The sequence below is a fragment of the Gordionus sp. m RMFG-2023 genome, chromosome 3 (genome assembly GCF_954871325.1).
Source record: "Gordionus sp. m RMFG-2023 chromosome 3, tfGorSpeb1-WG-v2, whole genome shotgun sequence".
Classification (NCBI taxonomy): Eukaryota; Metazoa; Nematomorpha; class Gordioida; order Chordodea; family Parachordodidae; genus Gordionus; species Gordionus sp. m RMFG-2023.
This window is the reverse complement of record NC_088777.1, coordinates 4521028-4547711: the sequence shown is the minus strand read 5'-3', so window position 1 is coordinate 4547711 and position 26684 is coordinate 4521028. Positions and strand designations below refer to the sequence as shown.

General features: G+C 27.0%; 2 protein-coding genes across 3 annotated transcripts in view; one reads left to right on the top strand and one right to left on the bottom strand.

The window, feature by feature from the left end:
- LOC135927371 (slit homolog 2 protein-like) overlaps positions 1-19087 on the top strand; it is a 43521-nt gene extending 24434 nt beyond the window's left edge. Inside the window, exons 19-36 of one of the 2 annotated variants that reach the window (XM_065463339.1) lie at positions 50-121; positions 561-632; positions 741-812; positions 992-1149; positions 1315-1543; positions 2131-2202; positions 2806-2949; positions 3231-3394; positions 3740-3971; positions 4364-4527; positions 4862-4952; positions 6048-6297; positions 6889-7058; positions 7399-7658; positions 7817-7989; positions 8787-9048; positions 10340-10582; positions 18305-19087. In XM_065463339.1, coding sequence (XP_065319411.1) covers positions 50-121; positions 561-632; positions 741-812; positions 992-1149; positions 1315-1543; positions 2131-2202; positions 2806-2949; positions 3231-3394; positions 3740-3971; positions 4364-4527; positions 4862-4952; positions 6048-6297; positions 6889-7058; positions 7399-7658; positions 7817-7989; positions 8787-9048; positions 10340-10582; positions 18305-18750 — 3274 coding nt within the window. In that variant the 3' untranslated portion in view covers positions 18751-19087. Of the gene's footprint in view, positions 1-49; positions 122-560; positions 633-740; positions 813-991; positions 1150-1314; positions 1544-2130; positions 2203-2805; positions 2950-3230; positions 3395-3739; positions 3972-4363; positions 4528-4861; positions 4953-6047; positions 6298-6888; positions 7059-7398; positions 7659-7816; positions 7990-8786; positions 9049-10339; positions 10583-18304 lie in introns of those variants that run through there. The other variant, XM_065463340.1, reaches the window with a different exon arrangement.
- Positions 19088-23117: 4030 nt separating this feature from the next.
- LOC135926642 (uncharacterized) lies at positions 23118-25919 on the bottom strand. Its single transcript, XM_065462571.1, has 5 exons — positions 25844-25919; positions 25533-25593; positions 25261-25459; positions 24988-25092; positions 23118-23336 (listed from the first exon to the last, which is right to left on the bottom strand). The coding sequence occupies exons 1-5, from the start codon at positions 25917-25919 to the stop codon at positions 23118-23120; spliced, it is 660 nt and encodes a 219-aa protein (XP_065318643.1).
- Positions 25920-26684: the final 765 nt, after the last annotated feature.

Here is a 26684-nt window from a genome sequence, read left to right as displayed (position 1 = left end):
TTGATTTATTATTTGATTTATTTATTTAAATGTTAATTTTTTTACAAAGCTTATTAACGGAAAACAAATTGACCCGTTTAACGCCTAAAATGTTTACCGGCTTAATTAACCTTAGAACGCTGTAAATTATGCTTTTATCATATTATATGAATTCTATATATCATTTTTTTAAATAATATTTACTTATTTAATTACTGTGAAATATATATTATACATTATATATAGTTTAAAAAAAAAATAAAATAATGAAAGAGATAAGTAGTGTCGTCAAGTTTTGAGACGATTTTTTAAAAACGGCTAACTCAATATTTCATCCAGAAAAATGCAAGCCTGAAGATTTTGCTTATAGAAGGAACAAAGGTTTAGACATATATTATCAAAATTTCAAGACTTAGGCAATATTTTTCCTGGCTAAAATATTGAGTTAGCCGTTTTGAAAAATCGGCTCGAAACGAGCCCTTTAACAACACTAGATATAAGTACAACATAATTATATTTTATACTTATATATATTACATCCTAACTTATAAAATATCATATATATATATATATATATAAAGAACCCTTAGGACGAATAGATTGACATGCATAACCAATGATACCTTCGACGAATTGCCCAATCTGAGATTATTGTATATTTTCATTAAACAAACAAAATATAAAAAAACTAACTTGATAATATAAAAGATTTGTATATCATCATAAATTTCCAATAATTTTGTTTAAAATATTGTTTTTAGATCATTCTACGACAATCAAATTCGTTCTATAATGCCCGGGGCGTTCAACGGTTTGAAGCATTTATCTACACTGTAAACCTTTTTATATCGAATTACGTATTTGTATAACATATTATTATTGCGTATAATAGATATATATAATAATAATAATACTTTAAAAAAACAATCGCAATAATTGTCCTTAAATAGAGCATTTAATTACAAAGACACCAATTTTAGATTATTTGTATAAATTATTAAAATATAATTAGGAATTTACTGGCTAATCCGTTCGAATGTGATTGTCATCTTAAATGGATGAAGGAGTGGCTAAAAAATCAGTACATAGTGACGGGTAATCCCAGATGTTACACACCGCAAAATTTCAGGGATCTTCCTATCCAAGAACTCGAAACCAACGATTTTAAATGTTACTATAGATTTTATTCAATAAAATTTATTATCCTAATCCTAATATTACCACATACCGTAATAATATTAAAAAAAATTTTAACTACAAAAGTCGTCAATCGTTTTAAATCGAATACTAATAAAAAAATATCAAAAAAATAAAATAATAATTTATCGATAAAAGGTGAAATGGATGAGAATTCCGACTATATCCACGAGCACAATTGCGAATCCGGACAAATTTGTCCCAACAAATGCACCTGTTCGGGAACGATAGTTCAGTGTAGCCACTCAAAGCTGAACATATTCCCGAGAGGGATTCCTTTCGACACTACAGAATTGTATCTGGATAATAATTTCATAACTTCCATACCTAGTCACGTTTTGGCTAATTTGCCTAAATTGGAAAGAATGTAATACGATAAATTATAACGCATTTACTATTATTATTCAATTTTATACATAATGATAGTAAAAATTTTTTCCCGCGCTTTGGCAATAAGGCTACTAATTATTAGAGTTGTTAAAGAATCTAGATACAAGTATCTAGATCTGCTGTATCTAGATAGATTTTTGATTAAATAATCTGTATCTAGATATTATTTTAGACGTTGTATCTGTATCTAGATCCATTTAAAAAGTATCTTTTAACAACTCTGCTAATTATACATAATATTTTTTTTGCGTATCTTATCCCGCATTCACAGTTAACGTGTCGCATCGAGGTAAACAAAAATATAGGATATTTTATATAATTCACAGCCTATTTTGGGCGCTAGCTGTGAATACAGGGATACGAAGATTTTTCTCGGCTAATAAAAATTATATAATGCGCAGCGCACTAGTTACCAGCCAGCCTATTGTAATGTCACAAAAGTGAGTGACATAACTCTGATTTTATTTATATTAAAGATTGTGCTTATTGAAAAATCGTGGATCTTTGTATATAATATTCTAAACTAACAATATTTTGTTAATTTCGTTAATAACAAATGTTTAGAGATCTGAGCAATAATCAAATAACTCACATTCCGGACCATATGTTCTCCAATAATTCTCTATTATCCACCTTGTAAGTAAATGGATATACATATATTAATTTTTTTTTTATATAGGATATATGCAATTTTTTTCTATTTAAACAAAAATATTGAAAATAAATCTTTTCCAACGACATATAATAATAACACCTGGAAGACAGCTGGGGACGCCATTTTAATTACCCGAATCATTATTAAAAAAATTTAAACGAGAGGTCAATTTATTCCTATGTCTGACGCGACTTATATTAAAGAATTGCCTGATCATGGAGATGATGAGGAAACAAGTTATCGATTTAATAGTAGTTTTTTAACATGAGAATAATTACTATATGGGTTACCAAAATGGCGGATCCAGCTGATTTGCATTCAACTACGCCTTCTAATGCATTATTATGATTGGCATCGTCACTCTAGGTATTGTTATATGTCATAGATCTTTTCAGAAGGAAGGGAAGGGAAGGAAGAAAGGAAATAAAGAATATTCTAGCATTTTACAAAAAAAAAATGAATCAATTTTTGCCCCTTTGGAATAATCCGACATTTTGATTTGCCATTTAAAAAAAAATATTTTGCAAAATATATATCAGCAATAATAAATAAATTTTATTTATTTTTTTTGCACCAAAAAAAAGAATACTCAGCTACAACAAAATCCAATGTGTCGATGCTAAAGGTTTCCATGGACTGAGCCAGTTAAGACTCTTGTCCCTGCACGGCAATCGAATATCTTTCTTACCCGAGCAAAGCTTTCAAGATATGAAAATTTTATCCCACATGTAAAAGAAAAAGATAAAAACAAAAAAATCATTAATTTTTTGCTTATATCTTGTTAACTTTTTTCCTTCTTATTGTATATGAACTATAAATTAGTTTGTTCAGAACTCCCAATAATAGAATAGAAAAAATTATTCATGGCCGGCTAGAAAATAGAAATTCATTATAATCTAATATTGTTGAATGCTCAAATTTTGCTTTGGATCCAACCTTCTGCATTTTTTTTGGGTGAATTAAATTTATCTCATTTCCTTGAATATTCCCGTTATTATTCAAAATTTAGAGCCTTGGGACAAAACGAATTGTATTGCGACTGTAAAATGGCGTGGTTATCCGAATGGGTACGTAAATCCTATATTGAACCCGGAATAGCCAGGTGCTGGGAACCTCATCCGATGAAGGACAAACTATTACTGACTAGTCCTACCTCGGCCTTCGTGTGCCAAAGTTAGTTTTGAAAAAGCAAAAAAAATCAAAAGCACACTCGTTTTTAAATGCGGCTATTAAAAAAGACGTTTTTTTTTTTATTAAATTGTTTCGAATTTCATTGAGATCGATCGCTAATTTTAGAGTTTAACGAGAGTTTGGCAAACACCGGAGTTGTTAAAGTATCTAGATATAAAAATGTGTATCTGTATCTAGATAGATTTTTGATTAAAGTATCTGTATCTAGATCCATTTATAAAGTATCTTTTAACAACTCTGGCAAAACACTGTTTATTAATTAGCTGAGAAATATTTTGGAAATAAGTTAAAGTAATAAAAATATTTTTGTTTTTTTTTCTTGATTAGACCAGCCTAACGCGGAAATCCTTTCCAAGTGCGATATTTGTTACACCTTTCCGTGCTTAAACGGAGCTACTTGCATACACCTCAAGGGTTCGGCCACGCAAAAAGACGCTTTTAAATGTCAATGTGGTCCAGGTTTCCATGGGGATAAATGCCAGTACATCATAGACGCCTGTTACGGTAACCCGTGCGAGAACGGCGGACTTTGCAAAGTTATTCAACACGGGAGATTTAGGTTGGTTTTGTGATCATTTTTTTTTGCTAAATGACTATTTGAATATCGTGGTGATGATGCATATTAGTTAAAACTAAATAAGTATCGATAACAAAACTTTATTTCGGGCCAAACCCAATTTTTAGCCCTAAAACAATAAGCTCACGTCTCATGGGGTTAGTTTCGAAATTTTATTTTAAGAAGATATCTGATGCTAACCACAGGGAATTAAATGGCTCATTATAGATGATCTTCTGAACTTATTCGTAGAATTATTTAAATAAATGGTTCCTAAAAAAAATGATATGTTGGATAAATATTTTTAAGAATACGTGTAAAATAGTTTAAAGTTTTCCCAAGAACCATATTAAAAAATAGATTCATTTATATTTTTTTAAAAAAAATAATCAAAGTTGTCTCTGCCCCCAAGGTTATGACGGTTTAAGGTGCGAAAACAATGTAGACAATTGTGCCATGATTTTGGAAACGGAAAATAGTGGAAGTAGATGCTACAATAATGGCACATGTGTAGATGGATTGAATTCTTACACATGTAGATGCTCTCCCGGTTACACTGGTAAGTTTTTTGAAATAAATTAAATTATCTTTACGCGATATCGCTCTATAATCGCTTTACTCACGAATGCCGCCTGTCCCAGTCTTAATGGTCCTCTTTAAGCATCCTAATTTTCTTGATTATTTCATCTGGATCATATATTTGATATTATCATCAATCCCGCATATTTTAAATATCTCTTTCCTTATCTATCAAATTGTTCTCCATTATGCACACACACACTCACATTACACATGTTGTTTGCTTCTTTTCGTTCAGCAATTTATAGGACTTTAAATGACATTATCTTAATCGGAATATATTTTATTTTCGTTTTGGCACACCTTAATTTTAGGGAAATTTTGCGAAGAAAAAATAAACTATTGCCAAGATGTTAACCCTTGCTTCAATGGGTCCACTTGCGTCAACACGGAATATTTGTATAGGTATATTCATTTTTTTCTTGCCTGAAACATTAAATGCAAGAATTTAAGAGATAATAAAACCATTATACATAACATAGTGATGGATTAAATTTTAAACCAAGAATATAATAAAAAAAAATATCAAAAGATTTAAATTCACAAATTTTCGAAACTTTAAATAAAAATAAAATAAATAAGCTATTTTAAATATAAAAATATAATCATGTCCTAAATAATAATTCTAGAAAAATTTTATAAATTTCAAAAAAATTTAACTTACCATTTTTCGTAATATTTAAGATTTGCCAAAGTTTTAAAACTCTTCGAATTTTTATAAAATTCCTTTGGACCAAATGACATATCTTAATACTTAGACTGACGATTCATTCATTAAAAGTGTACATCAATGAAAAACAGCTGGGGACGCCATTTTGATTACCCATATCATTATTAAAAATTTTAAACTAAAGGTCAATTTATTCCTAAGCCTGACGCAAACTTTTTTTTTAAAGAATTGCCACATCATCGAGATGATAAGGAAGCAAGTTATCAATTTAATAGTAGTTTTTTAACATGGGAATAATTACCATATGGGTTACCAAAATGGCGGTTCCAGCTGATTTGCATTCGACTACGCTTTGAAACACATCATTATGAATGCGTCGTCAGTCTAGGTATTATAACATGTCATTGCTTTGGACACAGCCTTACAAATGAAAAAAAAAACTATGAGCGCGTTTTTTAAAAATTTTAAAAATTCAATTTTACCGGAAATGTATGCCGCCATGTTTGGAATAATCTACCCTATGAATTTCAGACAACTTTTCCAGGAACCTTTAAAACTTAATATATTATATATATATTTCGTATAATTTATAAATGACTCAGAGGTTAACAGCAAAATTGTTCTAACAATTCGTAAGATGGGTCGTATTTCAATCATGACAGAATATATTTCCGGTATAATGCGATTTTTAAAATTTAAAAGAAACGCGCTAAATAACAAATTGTCGGAAAAAAATACATTGACACTAACATTTATATATAATTTAAATTATACTTATGGAGAATTGTCCCGCTAGAAAAAAAAAACTAAGTTATAAACACAAAATTTAGATGTGTATGTCCCAAGGGTTACGATGGGATTAACTGTTCTCACAATATAGACGATTGTCATCACCACATTTGCCAAATGGGGTCTACCTGTGTCGACTTGATAGATTCGTTCCAGTGTAGGTGCCCCGCAAGCATGACTGGCAAATATTGCGAAATAAGCGCCGAAAACGAAAATATGAACTCTATCATAACCTGGCCCAGATCTAGTCCCTGCTTGCAGCACGATTGCGAAAATGGAATTTGCTTTCAAGTATAATTATATATAATATATATTTTTTTAAATTTAAATAATAGTATTATATCATTTTTATTTATCTCAAAACGCGTTCAGCTGTCATTGGACAAAAAAAAAAGATGTCTCCTTAAAAAAATTATTGATAAAATATTTTGTAAAATGTTTTACAATTTTCAACTATTAAAACATATAAACCACATCAGTATATAATATTTGCTAATTAATCAAATGAACATTCAATAGTAATCGATAACATTTGAATTCACGGAAAAGTTTTTGATGAATTTTAAATGATTTTAGAAATTATCAACTTTGAAGAGATCTTTATTGTAATTAATAACTGTTAATACTTTTGTGGCTACTCTTTTAAATTGATATTTAATTTAAATTACAGCTTATAATTATTAGTTACTGACTTAATCGATGCATTCTAAAATTTCTTTAAATAAAACATTGTCAATATTATATGTATTAATATTTTATTTTGTTATCTAATATTAGATTTATGTTACCCATTAATTGTTAAAAAAAAATGCCTAGAATAAGTTTGTATTTAAATGAATTGAAATTTATTGTTAAATATTTGCTAAATTAATTTTTAAAAAGCCAAACGCTTCTAACCCAGAATATGAATGTCATTGCTCACCAGGGTACGGTGGTAAAAAGTGCGATATTTTAACCAGCGTTTCTTTTATGGAAGAAAGGACATCAGCGACATCTAGAAGAGGTTATTTAAGCTTAGAATTGACGCATGATTTGTATCAACAACAAGATAGGTTTTTAAAACGATATTTTCTTTTTTTTAAATTTAAAAATAATAAAAAAATGATAACTCTCACAGAGTCACCATTTGATCAATCTTTTAAAAGTTAAGATTAGATATTGGATGTAAAATGAAAGAAAGAGAATGATTGAATTTGTGCTGCCCCGAAGATTATATAGATTTTTTTTTAAATAAAAAAGAATAATTAATAAATTAGGTTGGATGGCTAATTAGTAAAATAAATCAAACAGATGGTTTGGAAGTTATGAATCAAGTTCTTTTCTTAACCCCAAAATTCTCAATATTATCTTTCTAACGCTTATTATCATATTTTTTTTAAACGATTATTTAAGACGATCAGTGAATCTAGTTTCAACTACTGATAACGATAATCCCAATCTCAATTTTTTCCTATCTCAAGCAAGATCCAATCATTTACTAAGCAATCTAACCCTGAGTTTTGCCACCAGTCTTTCCAACGGAATAATTGCTTATTTAGCTCCCACTTTACCTACCCTAAAAATTCATAAAGAGGGCTACAACGATTTCCTCAATACTCCGATGACGATGAATAATCGTCATAAAAATAATACGTTTCAGAATCATGTGTCAGGTTTCATCTCGATTTATATCATGATTGACTTTTCAACCTTTTATTAGACATGCCACAAATTTCTTATTTATATAGGATATAAACTCAATCTTTTATTATATGATCATCAAACTAGTCGATACCTTAAAATTTAAATTTAAAACAAAATATATTTTTAGTCACTACGGCCAGTACATATATAAATCCGTTTAATGTTAAGCCACATATAGCTATCGAATTGTTTAGAGGAAGGATAAGGGTGAGTTTTGATTTAGGCAATCATCCCGCTCCTTCAACCATGTTCAGTTATCAAAAGGTAGATGACGGATTATTTCATCAAGTTCAATTCTTGGTATAATAATAAATATATATATATATATAATATTTCTATTTAATTATTATTCTTATTATTATGGGATTAGAAACCTAAGCTGTGTAATTACTTAGACCATTTTTTTTAAAGGAATAAGTATAAGGTTTTATCTAGAAAATATAGGGTTACAATCTGCGAACCACATCAAAAGATTAAACCCAAATGAGGCAGACTTTGATCACCTTATAAATATTTTACCCAAGCATTATTCAACAGCATAACCCGAAATACACATAATAAAATTACTATAATCAAAATTAAAATGATTATTATATTATTAGGAAAAAAAAAATTATTTTATATAATATATAAAATACATGTCTACAATAAATATATTGATAATTAAAATTAAAGGACATCTAATCATTTGTAAGTTTAATTAGAGATCTGCGAAAGTAGGCCCCGGGGTCAGGTTGGGTCGGGCCTAATATTTTTAAGGAAATTCGGGCCGGTTCGAGTCGGGCCTTAGAAACTTTTTAAAATATATCTAAATTTATCAATTTTATGCCGAATCTTTTATGTAAAATAAAAATATTTGATTTTATTTATAAAAACTAGACGCCATATAATATATATCGTTTATTTTGAGCATTCGGGCCGGGCCGGTAAATTTTTTCAAAAAAATTTCAGGCCGGCAAAACCTTTTCAAAAAATTTCGAGTTAGGGCCGGGTCGAGCTTGAAAATTAGGCACGATGAAGATCACTAAGTTTTAATAATATAAAAAATGAGGCTAATATGACATTTTGAATTCATTCATAACCCAATATCCGATCAGTTATTAGAGCAAAATTTGACGATGAAAATAGACGATAGTCCCGCTATAACGGTCACTAATACCGGCCCCATCAGGAGTTTGGATCAATTGATAAACTATATTCTACCGAATTCGAAATCGTTCCAGAACGAAGTTCAACACTCATACGATAATAACGTCGTTAATTATAGATGGCCAATGCTCTATCTAGCAGGTCTGCCAGAAAAACTTAGCCAGGAAGCCAAAACCCAATGGCACATATGGGACTCTAATTCCTTCGTTGGTTAATAATAATATATAAATATAGATAGATTTAGGAAAACTCGTAATAATGATATTATACTTGCTAGACCTGCCATACGTTCTGCTCGCGCTATCCCTTTAAATGAATTTCTGTCCCGCATAGAATAAGGCGACCAAATGTCCTGCGAAATTATTAAAATTAAGAAATTTCTGCTGATTAGTAATTTAAAAACCTTTAAGATTATTTATGAAATTTAATATTAAATAAACAGCTTGTAATTTCATTCATATTTTATAAACAGCTGCTATTTTTCTTGCTAAATTTTGGGCTAAATATCAGCCACGGATCTTAGGGTACAATCAACTTAGTAAAAAAAATGTTCTTCAGAATTATTTAAAAAACCATTATCCAATATATTGAAGATGGATATGATTTTCATAATAATAGATAAAAAAAATAGCTTAAAATTTTAACAATGAACCATTCAATCAAGTTCGACCGTTTTTTTAAGTAAATGTAGATAGCTTTAAACTTAAAAGTGTAAAATATCAAAGAGAAGCAGAAATTCGTATACTCTCCAAATTCGTCAAAACTGAGAATTTATCAAAATTTTTCTCATCAAAAAAAGGAATGGATGAAATTTTTTAATATCTAATCAAAGCAATAAACTTAGAAAAAATAAAATAGGTAATTATATATTTTCAATTAAGCATTCAAATGCGGCTTCAGAGTGAATTCTTACTTGAATGAATAAGTTGTGGGGAAAAAAAAATTGTTCTTCTATCTCAAAGCTGATGGTAAATCAGAATTTTAACATGATTCGCTAAGAGTTCGCGAAATTTATTTCTCTCCAAAGATAAGAAACTTTTAAATTAAATAGATTTTTTTCCGATAAATATATTTGTGATTTGTATTTAATTTTACTATATTTTGACTTCGTAAAATATGCATAATATTCAAATAAAGATTGTTAAATTAGTATAATTTGACCCAAAAAAAAATTATTTACTAATACTAATATTATATAAAATGTGATTATGTTTTCCCCCTCTTTAATCCTACCTTTTTATGAATTTTAATCATTGAATATCCCGCAAACTCACTTTTAGAATATGGCGGGTCTAATACCAGGCCCATCCTTTAATTTTATTAAATTTGTGTTACAGAATCTGAAGTCGTCCACAATTAATGGGCCACGGAAGTTTAACAACTAGACTCGAATAATTTTTTCTATATAATTATTTTAAATTTGTAAATTAACATCAAACCAATAATTTAAGTTTTGAAATGATTTTATTTCAAACAAACACATTTGTGAATATATATCAAGGTTGCCTAAAGAACGTTCACTTAAACGGTAAACTGTTCGATTTTTCGACGCAAATATCGGATCAGTACAAAATGTCTCCTGGCTGTCCAAGTCACAACAACCAACAAGGCCTTCTCCCCTCACTATCATCAGCTGATCCCTGCGTCGCTAATATGTGCAAAAACGGGCAGTGCAAACCTTTGAACGCTATGGGATATCGGTGCCTATGTAAGGCAGGTTGGAGCGGAACTTTTTGTGACAAAGGTTCGCTCATTTCTTTTCTATTTGAAATCGGTTTATTTAACTCTATAAATATTATTTTTTTATTAGTTGATAGTTATTTGAAAATAATTTTGATTGTATAAATAGAATTTATAAATTAAGATTTATGGTTCTGCTTCCGGTCATTTTTTTTAATTCTGGCTATTTTTTTAAAAAATGGTGCTGTTTCCGGTTATTTTTTAAAAAGTTATTTCTGTTTCCGGTTATTTTTTAGAAAATGTTTTCTGCTTCCGATTATATTTTAAGAATCTAGGAAAATCATTCCCTGCAAAAAATATCCCCGTTTTTTATGATATTAAAATTTACAAAAATTAATAAAATAGGAGAAAAAATTCCCTATAAATATATCCATGGAATAAAAATCCTCAAACAATATATTTTAAAATTTTGAAAAAATCAATTCCCGAGAATTGTTTCTCATGAATTATTATTGGGTATTTTTTTTTAAAAAAAATAGTTCTACTTCCGGTTATTTTTTTTAAAAAAATGGTTCTGTTTCCGGTTATTTTTTTAAAAAAATTGGTTCCGGTTACTATAATTTTTTTAAAAAGTGTGATTCCAAAAGTTCCTTCCAAACTATATATAAAGCAATCAAAAAAAATTGAAGGTATTTAAACATAAAATTAAGCCACTAAAAAGGGAATCAGAACAACATGTTAAACAATGTAATATGCGAACTACCTCCATTTTGTTTATGGTCTCAGAGGCAGTTTCCTGAAAATTCTATTATGCGTTCTTGTTCTAGTGCCAAACGCTGATTATAAATTCGATTTAGGGTGAATTGTAATATACGTCACGACAGATTTAGTTATATTCAAATTAATTATCATACACTAAAGTTACTCTAAATGTATGTTGTTAGCATATGAAACTAGGACTATTTTCTAATTTTTCCAGCCCTACACAGTAACTTCTGCACCCTCTAAGTCAAATGCAATAGCCTCCTACCCTTTTGAAATTTTTAATAAATCATACAATAAAGAAATATAATGATAACTAGGGATGTGATATAGGGCCAATTTCCCTTAGCTTCCCGAATTTTTATTTTATGTTTTTTTTGATCAAATAAGCCTGATTTATATCATAAAAAAATATTTGTTCCTTGATTCATATCTCATAATTGTGTTTTATTTTTATATTTACTTTCATTTTCGATAATATAATATTAGTTAAACTATATCAATGTTCATCGTATGAATTTATTTTATCGACTAAAATATTTAAATTTTTTAAATAATAACTAAAATAAGATAAGGGAGTAGCACAAAAAAATAAAGGGATATAGGAAAGGGTAAGCTGACTTACTTTTCTAATTTTAATTCAACTAATAATTATATAAATTTTTTGAAATATCTTTAAACACAATATTTAAAATTATCTCTAGAATTTATTCAGTAAAAATTTATTAAACAATGAATATGAAAGGATTAAAAATTTGATTCTTATTAATGATGGGTGACAGGCGCGTAAGCAACGGCGGAGGGCAGTGGGACAAATCCCCCCCCCAAGCCAAAAAATGCAGATGCCGGATAATATTTATCAAAAATATTATTGTTAATATTAATTTATATTTGTTAATATATATTCCTATCTATATTTAATTACATTTATTTATACATTTATTTATCACATTTATCAACTAAGTTATTTTATCAATTAATTACGATTTCAAGTTTTCCTTGGCGTAATTTACCCATTATTTTCAAATTTTAATGGCGTATTATTTATCTAAATTTCTAGTCAAATAATAATTATCTCTGATACTCCTTATTCAACAGGGAGAAAGAAATTGCAAGCCTGTCCAACGAGATCGAGTCTCCGCCATCAAGCATTAACAGCTTTTATGGAGTTAGAAGAGCCGATTATTAATGCTATTACTGAAATATCACAATGGCTTGAAAGAAATATTTCCTCAGAAGCAAGAAAATTATTTAATTCAATACTTTTTCCAAAGTTTTTTTCTCATTAGAACGTATTATTTAATTATACAACTAATTTATGGAATACTTTTCAAAAACATGACATTGACTTGATTAAGAAGATGAGAATAGCCGAGTGCATTATATTAGAATTCAAGGAAATTAGAGCTAATGTTGATGAAGAATTTCATATTTTATATGTTATTGTTGAGTCAAAAGCAGAGGTATACGTGTTTAATATTTGTCCCCCTCGACTTGCAAAAAGCAAGCTCATTGTCAAAACATTAATATAGGATCAGTAGAAGAGTATTATAAAACAAATGTTACCTGTCTTAGATACATTTATAGCTCAAATAAATAAATGGTTTTTAATTCATCATGCAGCAATTACAAATCCGTAGATATTACTTACACAAAAGCCTTTTCAACCTTTTCAGATGATGATAGAAAATTAAATATTTGTTAGATTTTTATAATGAAGATGTTAAAATATCTTATGATGCCTTATTAGCTGAATAACTATGATTAAAAGATTAACTATGGTTGATACAGCCCCAAAAAGCTATGGATGCTTTGCATTATTTCAAACATATTTTAGATTATATTCCCAATGTATCAAAATGGTTATATATATTAGCAACTCTTCCCATTAGTAAACTAATGAGAGAACATTCTCTTTTTTAAAAAGAATAACAGAGCCCTGCAGAGGTACCATTTGCAGAGCACAGCCCAGATTTTTTTGTTAAAATTTTTTCGGCCCGCGTTTTTAAAAAAAATTTTTTTAGGCCCAGCCCAAATTTTTTAAAATAAATTATATTTATTTTTGATTTTTATAGCTAATAATGGCGATTTCAAATATTTGGTTTTAAAATATACAGCTCGGCCAGGATATTTTTTTTGAAAAAATTTTCAGATATTTAAAAAAATTAAAATACGGTCCGGCTCGGTGGCCGACCCGGCAAGTCTCTGAAAAACATACCTATAAAATACAACTTCTGAAAGTAGATTAAATGATTTGGATCTTTTGAATATTCATAAGCATTTAACGCCAAGCAGGAATAGATAATTGAAAAATTAGCTCAAAACATACAAAATACAATTATACCTAAGAAACTTTTTGTGTATTAATTTTTATTTCCAACATTTTAATTTTTTATAATTTATATATTTTAAAGGCTCAAATTCAAATTTCAATTTTGGGTCATTTAAGTGATTCATATCGTGGTTATATTCATTTTATATTTTATAATTCACATTTATTTTATAGTTTTTAAATACCGGTTTATATATAAAAAAATTTTGTAATTCACATTAATTTAAAATTGTGTATTAGAAAAGTTATTAGTCCTAATAAATTTATACATAGTATTTTTAATTAACAATAATATTTCTTAAAAATTTTTATTACCCCCCCCCCCCCCCAGACCAAATTCCTACCTACGCGCTTGATGAGTGGACATATAAGAGTGGAATGTATATTATAAATCTTATTAAAGAAATCCCAAGTCCCATTTTCTATAGATTGATTGAAATATGGACCAATATGCATACGGGATAATATATATATCTATTGAATTTATTAAAGAAATTGAAGAAATAGGAAATCACAAAAATTAACAAAATTAATAATCCTATTAATAAAAAAATCCTAGATATTTGTAAGAAATAAATATCCAATTATCGAATGTATTTGATATGCATCTCATAATTTGCTTTTAAAGGATCTAACAAATAAAATATTACCAATTTAAAATTTAGTAGTAGAAGCCCAAATTATTATAAATATGTAAAATTTTATATTATTAACCATTTAAGGAAAAACAACTACTTTAAGATATAAATAATTGTTTCCTTAAAGTTTCAACCTTTTGTACAATATAGTTTTGATAATAGACTCTGTTAAAATATAAAATATTTTTGCGGAAATGCTCCATTAATGAAGTTTTTTAAATGATCTTGCACATCTATATACCTTTATAAATTCATTTTTAAACAAATAATGACAGTGGACAAATCATATTTATCTGACGTTCCTCGAGCATTTATTCATATCAGAGAGATCCAAAACAAATATGGTTGGAAAAAATACTTTTATAAAAAAATTAAAATACAATTTCAGTTTTGAAAATTATAAAAAATGAAAAATGCTCCTGATTATAAAAATCCCTGCTTATTTATACTTTTTTTAGTAATTTATTGTCGAGCCTTATTCAGATTTGACATCATTTTTTTTATGAATGCGAAAAAATAACATTTCATTTTCATCATGTCACTTCACTACCTGTCAAAACTTTGTCAATTGCAAAAACCTTTAAAGCTGTAATTTTACATTAAAATATGTATAAATATTTTAAAAATATTCCATTGCATATGGTATTTGTTTTTCTTAGAAAATTTTATAAGATTTATTTTAGGATTACGAAGGACAATTGCTAGCTGAAAAAATATACCAATCTATCATATCTATATTTGGGGTAAATATATAAAAATTTAGGTAACAAATTTTATTTTAGGTTTTGGGCTTTGTTCTGGGTTATTATACCCAGATGTTTTCTTACACAGTGTATTTATTAGGAATAGGCATTTTGATATCATCTTTAGTAAATATATCTAATATGGTTGTTATATTTTATACTATGTTAATTTAGTTAGTTGTACCACCATGGCCTATTTATAGAAGAAAACCTTTAAGGTGGCAAAAACTTAAGGAAAATTAATATTTTTATATAACATTTGTATTTATTTAAAAGATTGTTATCAATATAATATTTGAAATTAATAAAAATGGGTTAATGTTATACGAGTATTAAATATGTATTTTAAACAATTTCTAAACTTATAATATTTTTTATTGCCATATAATACCATTTCTTCCAAATTAAACTTTACTTTGTGTTCCTACTAGATTTATTCCTATGTTGGCAATTTAAACAAATTTTTATCTCAAAATTGTGCTAGTCAGAGAATTATAAACTAAAGCTAAATATTATTTGAAATTATATGTATACAAAAATCTAATTTTTTTCCTTTTGCCATATGTTTTTACTCAATTTATGTTAAATAATTGTTTTGATTATTAAAATGAATGATTATTTATGCTTTAAATTAATAAATTAAATGCTGTTTTAATAAATAAATCTTAAGTTTTATATGAAAACCATTTTTAGATAATAAATTGTTAAAATTTGCAAAGACCTTATATAACATCAGATTTAAGAGGTTACTGACACAAATTATTTTAAATTAATTTCTTTATCTTCATTTTATATCTTGACCTGCTTCTTAAAATGAGTTTGAAGAATTTACTTTTTAACAGATCTCATGATGGGGTTCAGCAATTAATTAGTTTACATGCAAACAGTTCATCAACAAAAATTGAACATGTTTACATTCACCTTCCGAAAAAAAGAAAGTGTTCACAAAAACTATGAATAATTTTTGATTCAATTTCACTAAAAAATTATATTTTCTTGTATATGAACACATATTAGAATATTATTTTAATCCTAATCATTATTTGTATTTTATAAAATTCCTTATGTCACTCTCTTGTTACTTTGTATTTCCTTCAGATATTTTTTAAGATTTATTAATATTCCTTATCATACTCATCTAAGAAGAAATAAAATTTTTAAAAAATCTCCAATTTGTAATTTTTATTTGATTTTACCTTTATTACATACTAGTGCTGTTAACATTTCTAAAATATTGAACGTGTTCTGTTCAATGTCCATTGACAAAAGTCCAAACGTGAACACGTTCGTTCAAGAATTTATGAATAAATTTTTTAAAAAAATTTCATTTAATATAAATAAAGATCTTTTTTTATTAACACAATATATTAGCCAATGTTTAAAATTAATGATTTTATAAATGAATAAAAAAATATTTTTATTTATTAAAAAAAATTTCTTATTAATTTTTAATTATAAAAACTTTTTACTTTAAATTGTGCTCAACTATTAATATATAAAACACTCGATAAAAACAAATTTCAAATAATCACACAAAATAAATAAATTTGATGATTTTTACTTTATGTATCTAATCTATAATCATAATAATTTTATAAGCTCAACAATCAAGATAGTTATATTATATAAATTAATAAATTTTACAATTCAAGCATCTCTTTAAATTAGAACTCAAAGATTTTAGAACTGATATTAACTTTTTTGGACACATTTTATGTTAGAAATTACTTCATTTAATATTTGATGTTACTGTAAAGTATTTAATATATTTGAACCATGGTAATGTTAATTCAAAATTGATGAAATAACAACATTCATGCTTACGTTAATCTATAAATAATAATATTTGAATTAATACACCATGCTATTGAACTTTAATAGGGCCGGTTAAAAAAAAATTCAAATGATTAAAGGAAACAGCTGATTAAAAAATAATGCTTACGCTATTCTATAAACAATAATATTCGAATTAATAAACCATGCCATATGACTTTAATAGGGCCGGTTACAGCTGATTAAAAAATAACCTTTTTTATAAAATAAAAATTTGGATTATTAAATGATTATTTTTAAAAAGATTTTCTTAAAATTTAACGAAATTAAAACAAACGCGTTCATCAAAAAAAAAGGAACGCGTACACGTTCAAAGTTCGTCAGAAATCAAAGGAACGTCATTCATCATTTATTTTTAAAAAAAAACGAACTTCGTTTCGTTTGCAACATTTAGTAAACTTTATTACAAAATTTATGCTACATAATAGATTTCGATAGCGACTTTACATCTCTTCACCCCCTAAAACTAAATTTATTATTAAGTTTAGCATTATTCAAATTGTTACATATATCTCATTTTCTTGAATAAGCTATTCTTTAAAGTCTCCATGATAGTCGCACATTTCTTTTGCATTGATCGCTATTTCGGTATCTTTCTGTTCCAAGCACGTCTCTTCCCAGTTAATTGATTCAGGACTAGTTGCCTGATCTTCCATCAGTGACTCTTTCTCTGAATTGATTGACGTGTTTAGCTTTGCATGCACACCGCTCTCATAGGTAATGTTCTCCTTTTCTCGTCTATATTATAACCGTCTTCCACGCCAGTTGTATTTCAAATTTACCCACCACTGTCTCATCTGGGGAGATTTTATTTGTATTATTCTCCTCCCATTTTTCGCAAGGAGACGTAGACCATTGACTTAAAAATGTATATATCATTTGGCCCATCATTAGCCCCACTGGGAATCTTCCCATCGTTGAATGTTTTGTCCGATATAATGCTAATATTTGAGCCAGAGCCTGAAATGATGTGTTTAATGTTTACTTGCAAAAGTTACTGTAATGATAACTGGTAAATCGTGTTCCTTTTTCGGTTACAATCTATTGTGGAACACTAAAATTGCGAAATGATCTCTTAATGCATCAATCACTGTGTTCGACACTATAATGTTTATTATGCTTACCTCCACCCATCTCGGATCAGATCTATTATGGTTAACAGTATTTTCCAATATTTAAAGCACTATATATAAAAATTAAAAACTATTATAATAAAAAAAATACAATTTTATAATTGAGTTCCCATAAAAAAGAACCTATGTTTAAAAATTTCTATTTTTGGCTCATATATAAGAATTCTTTAACTTCGTTTGTAAAAAGCCGTATTTTATTGCCTAAGATTTTTTTAAAAGCTTATATTTTAATGGCGAAAAATGGCCGTTTGCGGAATTCACTATTGGGGTAAATAGATAGTTATTAAAATTTTTGTATTTTATAAATGGAATATAATAAGAATAAATATATCTAATCAATCAAAGCTCCATCGTGCACGAAATCCGTCAAGAAGGAATGGTATAAAGATGCTTCCAACGGTTGCGTGAGCCGAAAGAAAATAAGGCAGGTCGAATGCCAAGGCGATTGCGGGAGCCTTGCGTGTTGCAGACCCACGAAATTCAAGAACCGGAAAATACGGCTCATATGTCCAGGGGATTTGAGTCGAGTAAAAATAATGAAAGTAATTAAAAAATGTTCTTGCACGACAAATGTTAGTAATAACAATAAAAATGGAGACGGGGTAAAAAATAACGATAAATGTATGGTGAAGGAAGAAAATGATAACGGTTTTGGCGATATTGGGAATGACGATAATCCTCTAATCGAACGTCGAAATGAGCTCGAAAATGATGATAATGATAATAATAATGGTCAATATAAACGAGAGAACTTAAAATCTAAAAAGTACTTTAAATATTATTGGCATTAGTCATGGATAAAAGATATAAAATGGTATCAATGTGACGAGTGTAAATATAACTTAATATAATAAATATTAGCTGCCTCATTTCTGTGACTTTATGTTTAAGCATTTAAATCCATATCTAATTTTTTTTTTACAACTGTAGGCCTTTCCTAGAAAATAAAATAAAATACAGGGTCAGAGTCATTTCTGCGCGAACTAATATTAAGGAAAAAATCAATCATTAGTTAAAAAAAATACACCCCCCATTTCGCCTTAAATATGTTTTTATATATAATTAAATTTTATTGATATTTAATTTGTATCTAATACTTTATAAACCATTTACAATTTTTTTTTATACTCTCGCTTTTAATTGTTATTACACTTTTACCAAGATAATAAATGATATGTATGTATATATATTTATATATAAGCGTAACAATATTGTGTATAGTAATCGCATCTAATTTTTAATACAATTATTTTCTAATATCTCGTCCCTAGCTAACCTAAATTAAGTAACGAATTTTAGTCAACTAGTTTACCCGTATGCGCATTTCTTGTATGTGTTTTTTAATTAAAAATATTATAATGAATAATAACATGTATGATTCCGAAATTCGGGTCTCATGAAAAATTAGTTACTAATTTTTAGTTAGGCAAACTTGGACACTTATACGCTTAATAACAATTAATACTAAATTCAAAGAACTAATTTAGTTGAGCTAAGATGAAAATAACTATAATTTCTATCTTTTTACTTAGAAGAATGTGGGATAAAATAATTATGTTAAAAATATATATTTATATATATATACACTCGCGGCCATAAGAAAAATAATCGAATTTTATAAAAAAAAATTAATAAAATTTATGTATTTTTAATATTTATATTACAAAAATAAAATAAAATCTTTTCTTTTATAATAATGCCCGATTCAATAAAAATGTGATCTAATTAGGTAATTACATTATATTAGTGTTATTAAATGGCTCGTTTGGAGCCGATTTTTAAAAAAGGCTAACTCAACATTATAATCAGGAAAATATTACCTAAGCGTCAAAATTTCGCCAGTAGATGTCAATCCTATGTGCCATCTATAAGAAATATCTTTAGACTTGCATAAACACTACATTATTTAGTAAAATACAAATATTACAATTGATACTCGCTTGTGCTTAGATGTAATTTTTTTTTTTTAAATTTTGAATTGTTAGATGTGCATTATGATGTTTTAATCGCATTTTATACTTACTGAAAAATTTATTAATTATTCTATTTAATTAAATAATTTTCTATTTAAAGAAAACATTCACTATTCACAAAATTAAATTCAACGTATTAATAGGGTAGGATTAATATTAGAATCGCTCTTAAATTCGATTCTCGGGGGGAGGGGATGGGAGTGGCATAATTTATAGCCGCTAGCGTTAAACGGTACGTCTTGTCGATTTTTTAAAAACGGCTAACTCACATATACTCTCGAAGTCTCGAGGTTTAGGTATAAATTATTCTGGCTAAAATAGTGAGATAACCTTTTAAAAATCGGCACAAAACGAGCCCTCTAACAACACTAATAGCTGCTAATAAATAAAATAATTGAATCTTATAAAGTCCCAAGTATTTATCAAGTTAAATCATTTCAAAAAAATAATAAAACAGAATATCGTTTTCCATTTTAAATGTTTATGTTTATTCAATAAAATTTTATCATTACAAACTCATGATTTTAATCTAATATGCTTAAAAAAGAGGATTCAAAAAATATTCAATAAAGCAAATAGAATTTGTTGTGATATAATATGTTTAATTTATATTTTTTACTGTTCTGAGATTTTGTTATATATTAAATGCATACTTTCATATTAACAAGAAAAAGAAAATTTACTTATATAAAGATCAATAATATTGATAACATTCAGATTTTTGACTTTTTATATTTTTAAAGAATATTATTTTATTTTAAAATTTAGTACCGTAAAAATAAAATCACTATCAAATATTCTGATTCTACAACCATAATTGATTGATTGAAAATTAATGACATCTCTCAGAACATAAGATCAATCAATAATAAATGCCAATTTCCCCCAAAAATAAAATAAACAAAAAATTTCCCTCGACAATAAGCCTCTTTATTTTCAATTGGGGAAGGGAGGAAATAGAACCAAAAAATTTATTCCAGAATCTTCAAAATAATAATTAAATTTCGCCAAACCGCGAAATCCATATTCGCAAAAAGAAATAAAGGGAATTTTTTTATTCAAAGTTTCAACAAATGGATTTTACGGAAATGCAAACTTATCTTTTGTGCCGATTGACGCGATTATCATTTGCGATGACGAAAGCGGCTTATAATCTAGATGAATTAATCGATGTTTGATATTTCTAAATATCCTTCCTTAGAGTAGTCCTAGCCTGAGACTATTATAAGAACAATTGAGACAAATAACCTTTGATAATTTGATTGAGGGACCTTAATTTTTTTTTTGGCTAATAGTAACAATTGAAATAAATATTTTAGATCTTTGGGGAATTTTTTTTTTATACTATAATTTTTTTATTATAATCTATCAAATAAAATTATAAGAAAATTAACATATCAAATATAAAATAATATAAACCTTATTCTATAAAAACGGAGGTGGGACTAAAAGTTTCCTAAAAAACACGAATAATTATATTTTAAAATAGTAATTTGTAGATTTTGTTATAAAAAAATTATATTCTTTAGGTTCTGATGTAAGGGTTCTTATCTTGTCGCCTATATTTTTTATGAGTTTTTTTATAGCAATTATATATATTGTCGGGGTAAAAAATTTAGGGCTATTCGTTGACCCGAGCTTTAGCAAATTTTTTCAAACTTAAAATATTCAGAGCACCTGTTTTTACAGAACTTGATTTTGCCTGAAATGTACAAAGATTTTCACCATGAATTTTTTGGTTATTTTTTAAAATTTATATGAAATATATATATGTAAAAAAAAATGTCTATAAATTAAGCTTAGGTTTATTCAAAAATTTACGGCAAAATTATTTCGAAATATATGGTGGTGGTGCCAAGTATATTCTATCAAATTTTTCAGGATTAAAAAGAGAGATAAATTATTTTAAATTCTAAATATTTTTTCCAAAAAAAAATGTTAAAAACCCTCACGAAAATTCTTATATATGTCTTAAGAGTTTATAACAAATTAGTTTTTTAGAAAGATATTTAAAATTTAAAATTATAGGGAAGAGTTTAAGCAACAAGCACTTATCAAAATGAGAAAAGCGTTTAACCGAGAAGAAAAAAAATTTCGATTAATTTATTTTGCTTCAATTTTCTTCCTAAAAAATAAGAAAATAAATGCTAATAACTTCAATTTTTATCTCACCAATTCTTATTAATTTAAAATTTAATCCATAAATTTTGTACCACCATTACAACTCAACCTTAATAATATGATGGATGAATTATGGGTTTTATTCGGAATGTGGACAAAATTATTTTTTCTTCTCCTCGTCAAAGCAATTTATAGGCAAGCGTTTTCTTAAAGAGAGAAGAAAACAAATAGTATGCTGCACATTATCAGCTTAGAAAATCGCCAAGTTTGCTCCAAAAAAATCAATCGTTTCAATAAATCAATTTTTAGAAAAAATAGAAGATATAAGTTTCACGGTTTTTATTTACAGTTGAAATTATATTTCTGACTATAATTTTTTTTTCAAATGTTTCACATATTATAATTTAATATCTCAGCTGTTACTACCATACCATATTGCCCTAAAAAAATTCGTCTTATCGGGGATATGTATATTTTCAGTGAAAGAAGCCTTTTTTAGAAAAGCATTTAAAAAAACAACTCCCTTCTCTTTTCTTATTTAAATTTTCTTCCCCAACGCTTAAAACATTCGCTTGATTCACTTCATTTTTTTTTGTTTAATTAGTAAAAAGAATATAATTTTTTTTTATTTTAACGTGGTATGAAATAGTAATATTTCTAACGAAATTACGAGGGATGCTTCATTCGGTATGTCTATATACAAAATATGTATGATTTACACCAAATTCGATACTAATATGTTAACTTAACTTGAATTCAATGATAAATTCCTTAATAAATCTAAATAGACTAATATAAATTTGGTATATACAAGATCTAATAATTTTTCTCGTTTATATCAATTATTAATTAAATTTCAGTTCCATAAAAGCAAATATTATTAACCTTTTTTTCCCCCATATTACCATATTAAAAATGGAAGAGTATAAAAATTATTTGATGATCATATAAACCCGTTTTGACTTTACAAAATATAATTAATCTATAATAGAGAATATCCAAACCTTAGGGCTATTATATTGCCGATTGACAAAAAAAAATTATATGTTATATTATATATAAAGTTATTTAACAACTGGTATATCGTAAATGTTAGTTTCGTAACTAAATATGTCAAGATGAAAATTGAGTGTCATGTTCCTGATGTCCTGGAGAGGATTATGGCATCCTCTTGCGAAGAATAGACTCACCAAATAATACCCAGGATAGTTTAAATTTTTCAATTTTCCATCGTGTAAACGGTACGTTATTTTGATTTCTTCCCCTGTTACGTCTAGATCAAACTGATTATACACATATATATATAAAGAAATGAGAGTTAATTAATAAAAAGAGAAAAAAGTTCTATTATGAGATAAAGAGGTTGAGTCGAAAACGCATAGGGGCTAGTCAAACCGATTTTTACTAAATTGGCTATAGCTCCTGGTATTTTAGATAATTTAAAAAATAATATATGATTAGATACCTAAAACTATACTCCATACAGGTGCCTTATAAAAAAATTTAAGAATAAATTTTATTTTTTTGTAAAAGCGAAAATTTTACCCAACAACCCCCAATAGCGGGGTGAAGCAAACCATTTCAAGGAGCTCTTCCTAAACCATTGATTTTTTTTTAAGCCATAATAAATTGAAATGCATTTTTTATTTATAGTAATGTGAAGATGGGATAATTTTATTGTTCAAAAATTTATAATAACTTAATTTTGATTAATTTTAATAAACATTTTGGATGTAAAAAATAAGAATCTTAATGAGAGATTATGATTTCTTAGCATGAATCCTAAATACAATCATAAAACATCCATGAAATTGGCTTTTCAAGATTTTGAAATATTTTTTCATTATTAACTGCCATAATTGACGTGTATGGTTTAGCAAGGCCCGCTAGCTCTAGATTGACAAATTATGAATCAAATAATATCTAGGTATAATAGATACTCATAAAACTTTCCAAAATTATAGAAGAATGTTTAAAATTTGATATAAAATTTAATTTAAATATACATGATGATATATTTTAATAAAAATTAAAATTCTGTCATGTAAGAATCTTTTAAATTTATCATAATAATTAATTGTCTATAGATGTAATCTAATAAAAAACTTATTAGGACAAAATTTTAACCTTCTGGTTTATTTAATTTGAAAATGAGATTAAATGGTTTGCCAAGCCCCGGGGTTCACCTAACCCCAGTATCCCCTATATTTTTTTTTGTTTTTTCAAATTTTAATATTTTCATTTATCTAATTTTCTTCATTTTTTTCCTCTTCTTCAAAATACAATTTTCCTTCATTTAATTTTATCATTCCAAAGATTAACCGTGGCCATTTTCAAAATGCCTATTGATTTCTAGAGAATATATCTTATTTTCCTTAATTATATCAGAGACCTGGAGAAGTACCACTTCCACTATCCGGCCGGAATTTTCGGCCCGGTCCCGGGTTTTATATTTTCAGGTCCGGCCCGACTTTATTAAAATATATTTATTTTTGATTTTTATAGCTAATAATGACGATTTCAAATATCTAGTTTTAAAATATAGGTCCGGACCCGTATATATTTTTTAAAAATATTTTCAGGCCCGATGCGGTTATTTTATTTTTTTAAAAAAATTTATGACCGGTCCGGGTATATTTAAAAAAATTAAAATACAGCCCGACCCGAAAAAACGTTTCAAAGTTTATAGTTTGGAATGAATATTTTTAAATAATGCTTATTAGTAATTTGTAGTGTTGTAAATGTACGCGTCCATTTTGAAAGGCGTTCGTGAACGAAGTTCGATTTTTCGAAAAAAAATGATGAATGGCGTTTTTATTTTTGACGAACTTTGAACGTGAACGCGTTCCTTTTTTTATGACAAACGCGTTCGAATTTAACGTTCGTTCAATTTTAAAAACACTTTATTTTTATTTATTTATTAAAAATAATTACTCCTCGAACATTGGACGAATTGAAGGATCTTATTACAGCATCGTTTCTTAAGTGGATCATAATTGGGCAATTTTGGTTGTATTTGTATGTCTTATGAAAATGATCCTTTTTTTTATATATATAAAAATATTAGAAATGTAGTCTTAAATATAATAATAAATACCAAACAGATTTATCCAAAAAAAAATTAAAAGGATAGAGCTATTTTTACAAACATGGATAAGATGAAGCCATAATATAAAAACAAAAATCATTTAATTTATATATATATACCCCCATAGTACCATTCTCCCAATGAATGGTCAAAGTTGATTCTAACGTGATATTATTTTTGATGTATAAATTTTTCCAATCCTTAATTTTTTCAAAATCACCCTTGAATATTGGCAAATATTTGCCGCCTTTATCCATTTTTCTCAGCTTCAAATCAGCTTTAAAGATATTTTGATTTATAAATTCTTCTGTTGTTGCACTAATTTTTTTTTTTCAATATAAGTTTGTAACAATTTTTATTGATTAGAAATGATAAAAAAAAAAATTGTTACCTTTGTTTATTACGGTCAAAAGAGTTGGGAAGAAGTTCTGATCCAATACTTTTACCCGTCACTATTTTTAAAAAACAGAATTTTAAATCTTTATTCAAATACGATTCTCCCTCATATAGATAAGAGAAAATAAAATTAAATACACTAACCAACTAACTATCGCAAAAAGGTTTATATTGTAGGAACACGATTTATGATATTGTATTTTTTAATTTAAGTGTTCAAAAATATATATTTATTAATTTTCAATGTAAGTGATAAACAAAATGAAAATATTCCGGGGCTTTATCGCCTTACTCCCGCCGTAATACTCATTAAAGGCATATTGTGATTATGGGTTTTAGTATATTTTTCACCAAAAACGTGCAAAATAATGGGATAAATCATTATAATACAAATATTAATTTAATTTATTGATTGGTTTAATTATTTCCGTAGAAAGAATAAATAATATGTTGGTGTAATTGTTTCCCTTAGATGCTTATATAATTATTTAGGTTTTGAGGTTGCATTAACCAATATATATATTTGACATATTCATGATGATACTTGTATTAGTTGACCCTTGTGTAGTATAAATGACAGGAAAACTTTCCGTTGAGGTTTTGGCTTTGGTAGAAGAAATTTTTGTTAAATGTGAACCGAATCCTGAAATAAATTGATTTAGTTAGTGAAAAACAATAGATAATATTGTCATAGATTAATCTATTTTTTCCTAATCTTTAAAGAATATAAAATAAATTATAACCTTTTGCTAATAATTATATGAAGTTGAAAAGTGTAAAATATTAATTTTAAAGTTTAATTGTGTCCGTGATATTTATATCTTTAGTCAGGTTGATTAACCATTTTTGTGAACTGGATCCTGTAAATGGATTTAGTTAATAGATCATAGATTATATTTTTTCCTAATTTTTAGAGAAAAGTAAAAAAAATTTAACGTTTAGCTAATTATATAATATTAATAAGAAGTTGAAATGTGTAAAATATATATTTTAAATAAATTTAATAAAATAGTTTATATTTCTAAAATTGTTAAAATCATTTATATTAAAGATTTAATTCTTAATATTTGATATTTTTTTTTTCAATTTACCTCGTTTATCGGATGCTGGCGAAAAGGGTATGGCTTGTAAACCTTTTGTCGAAGAT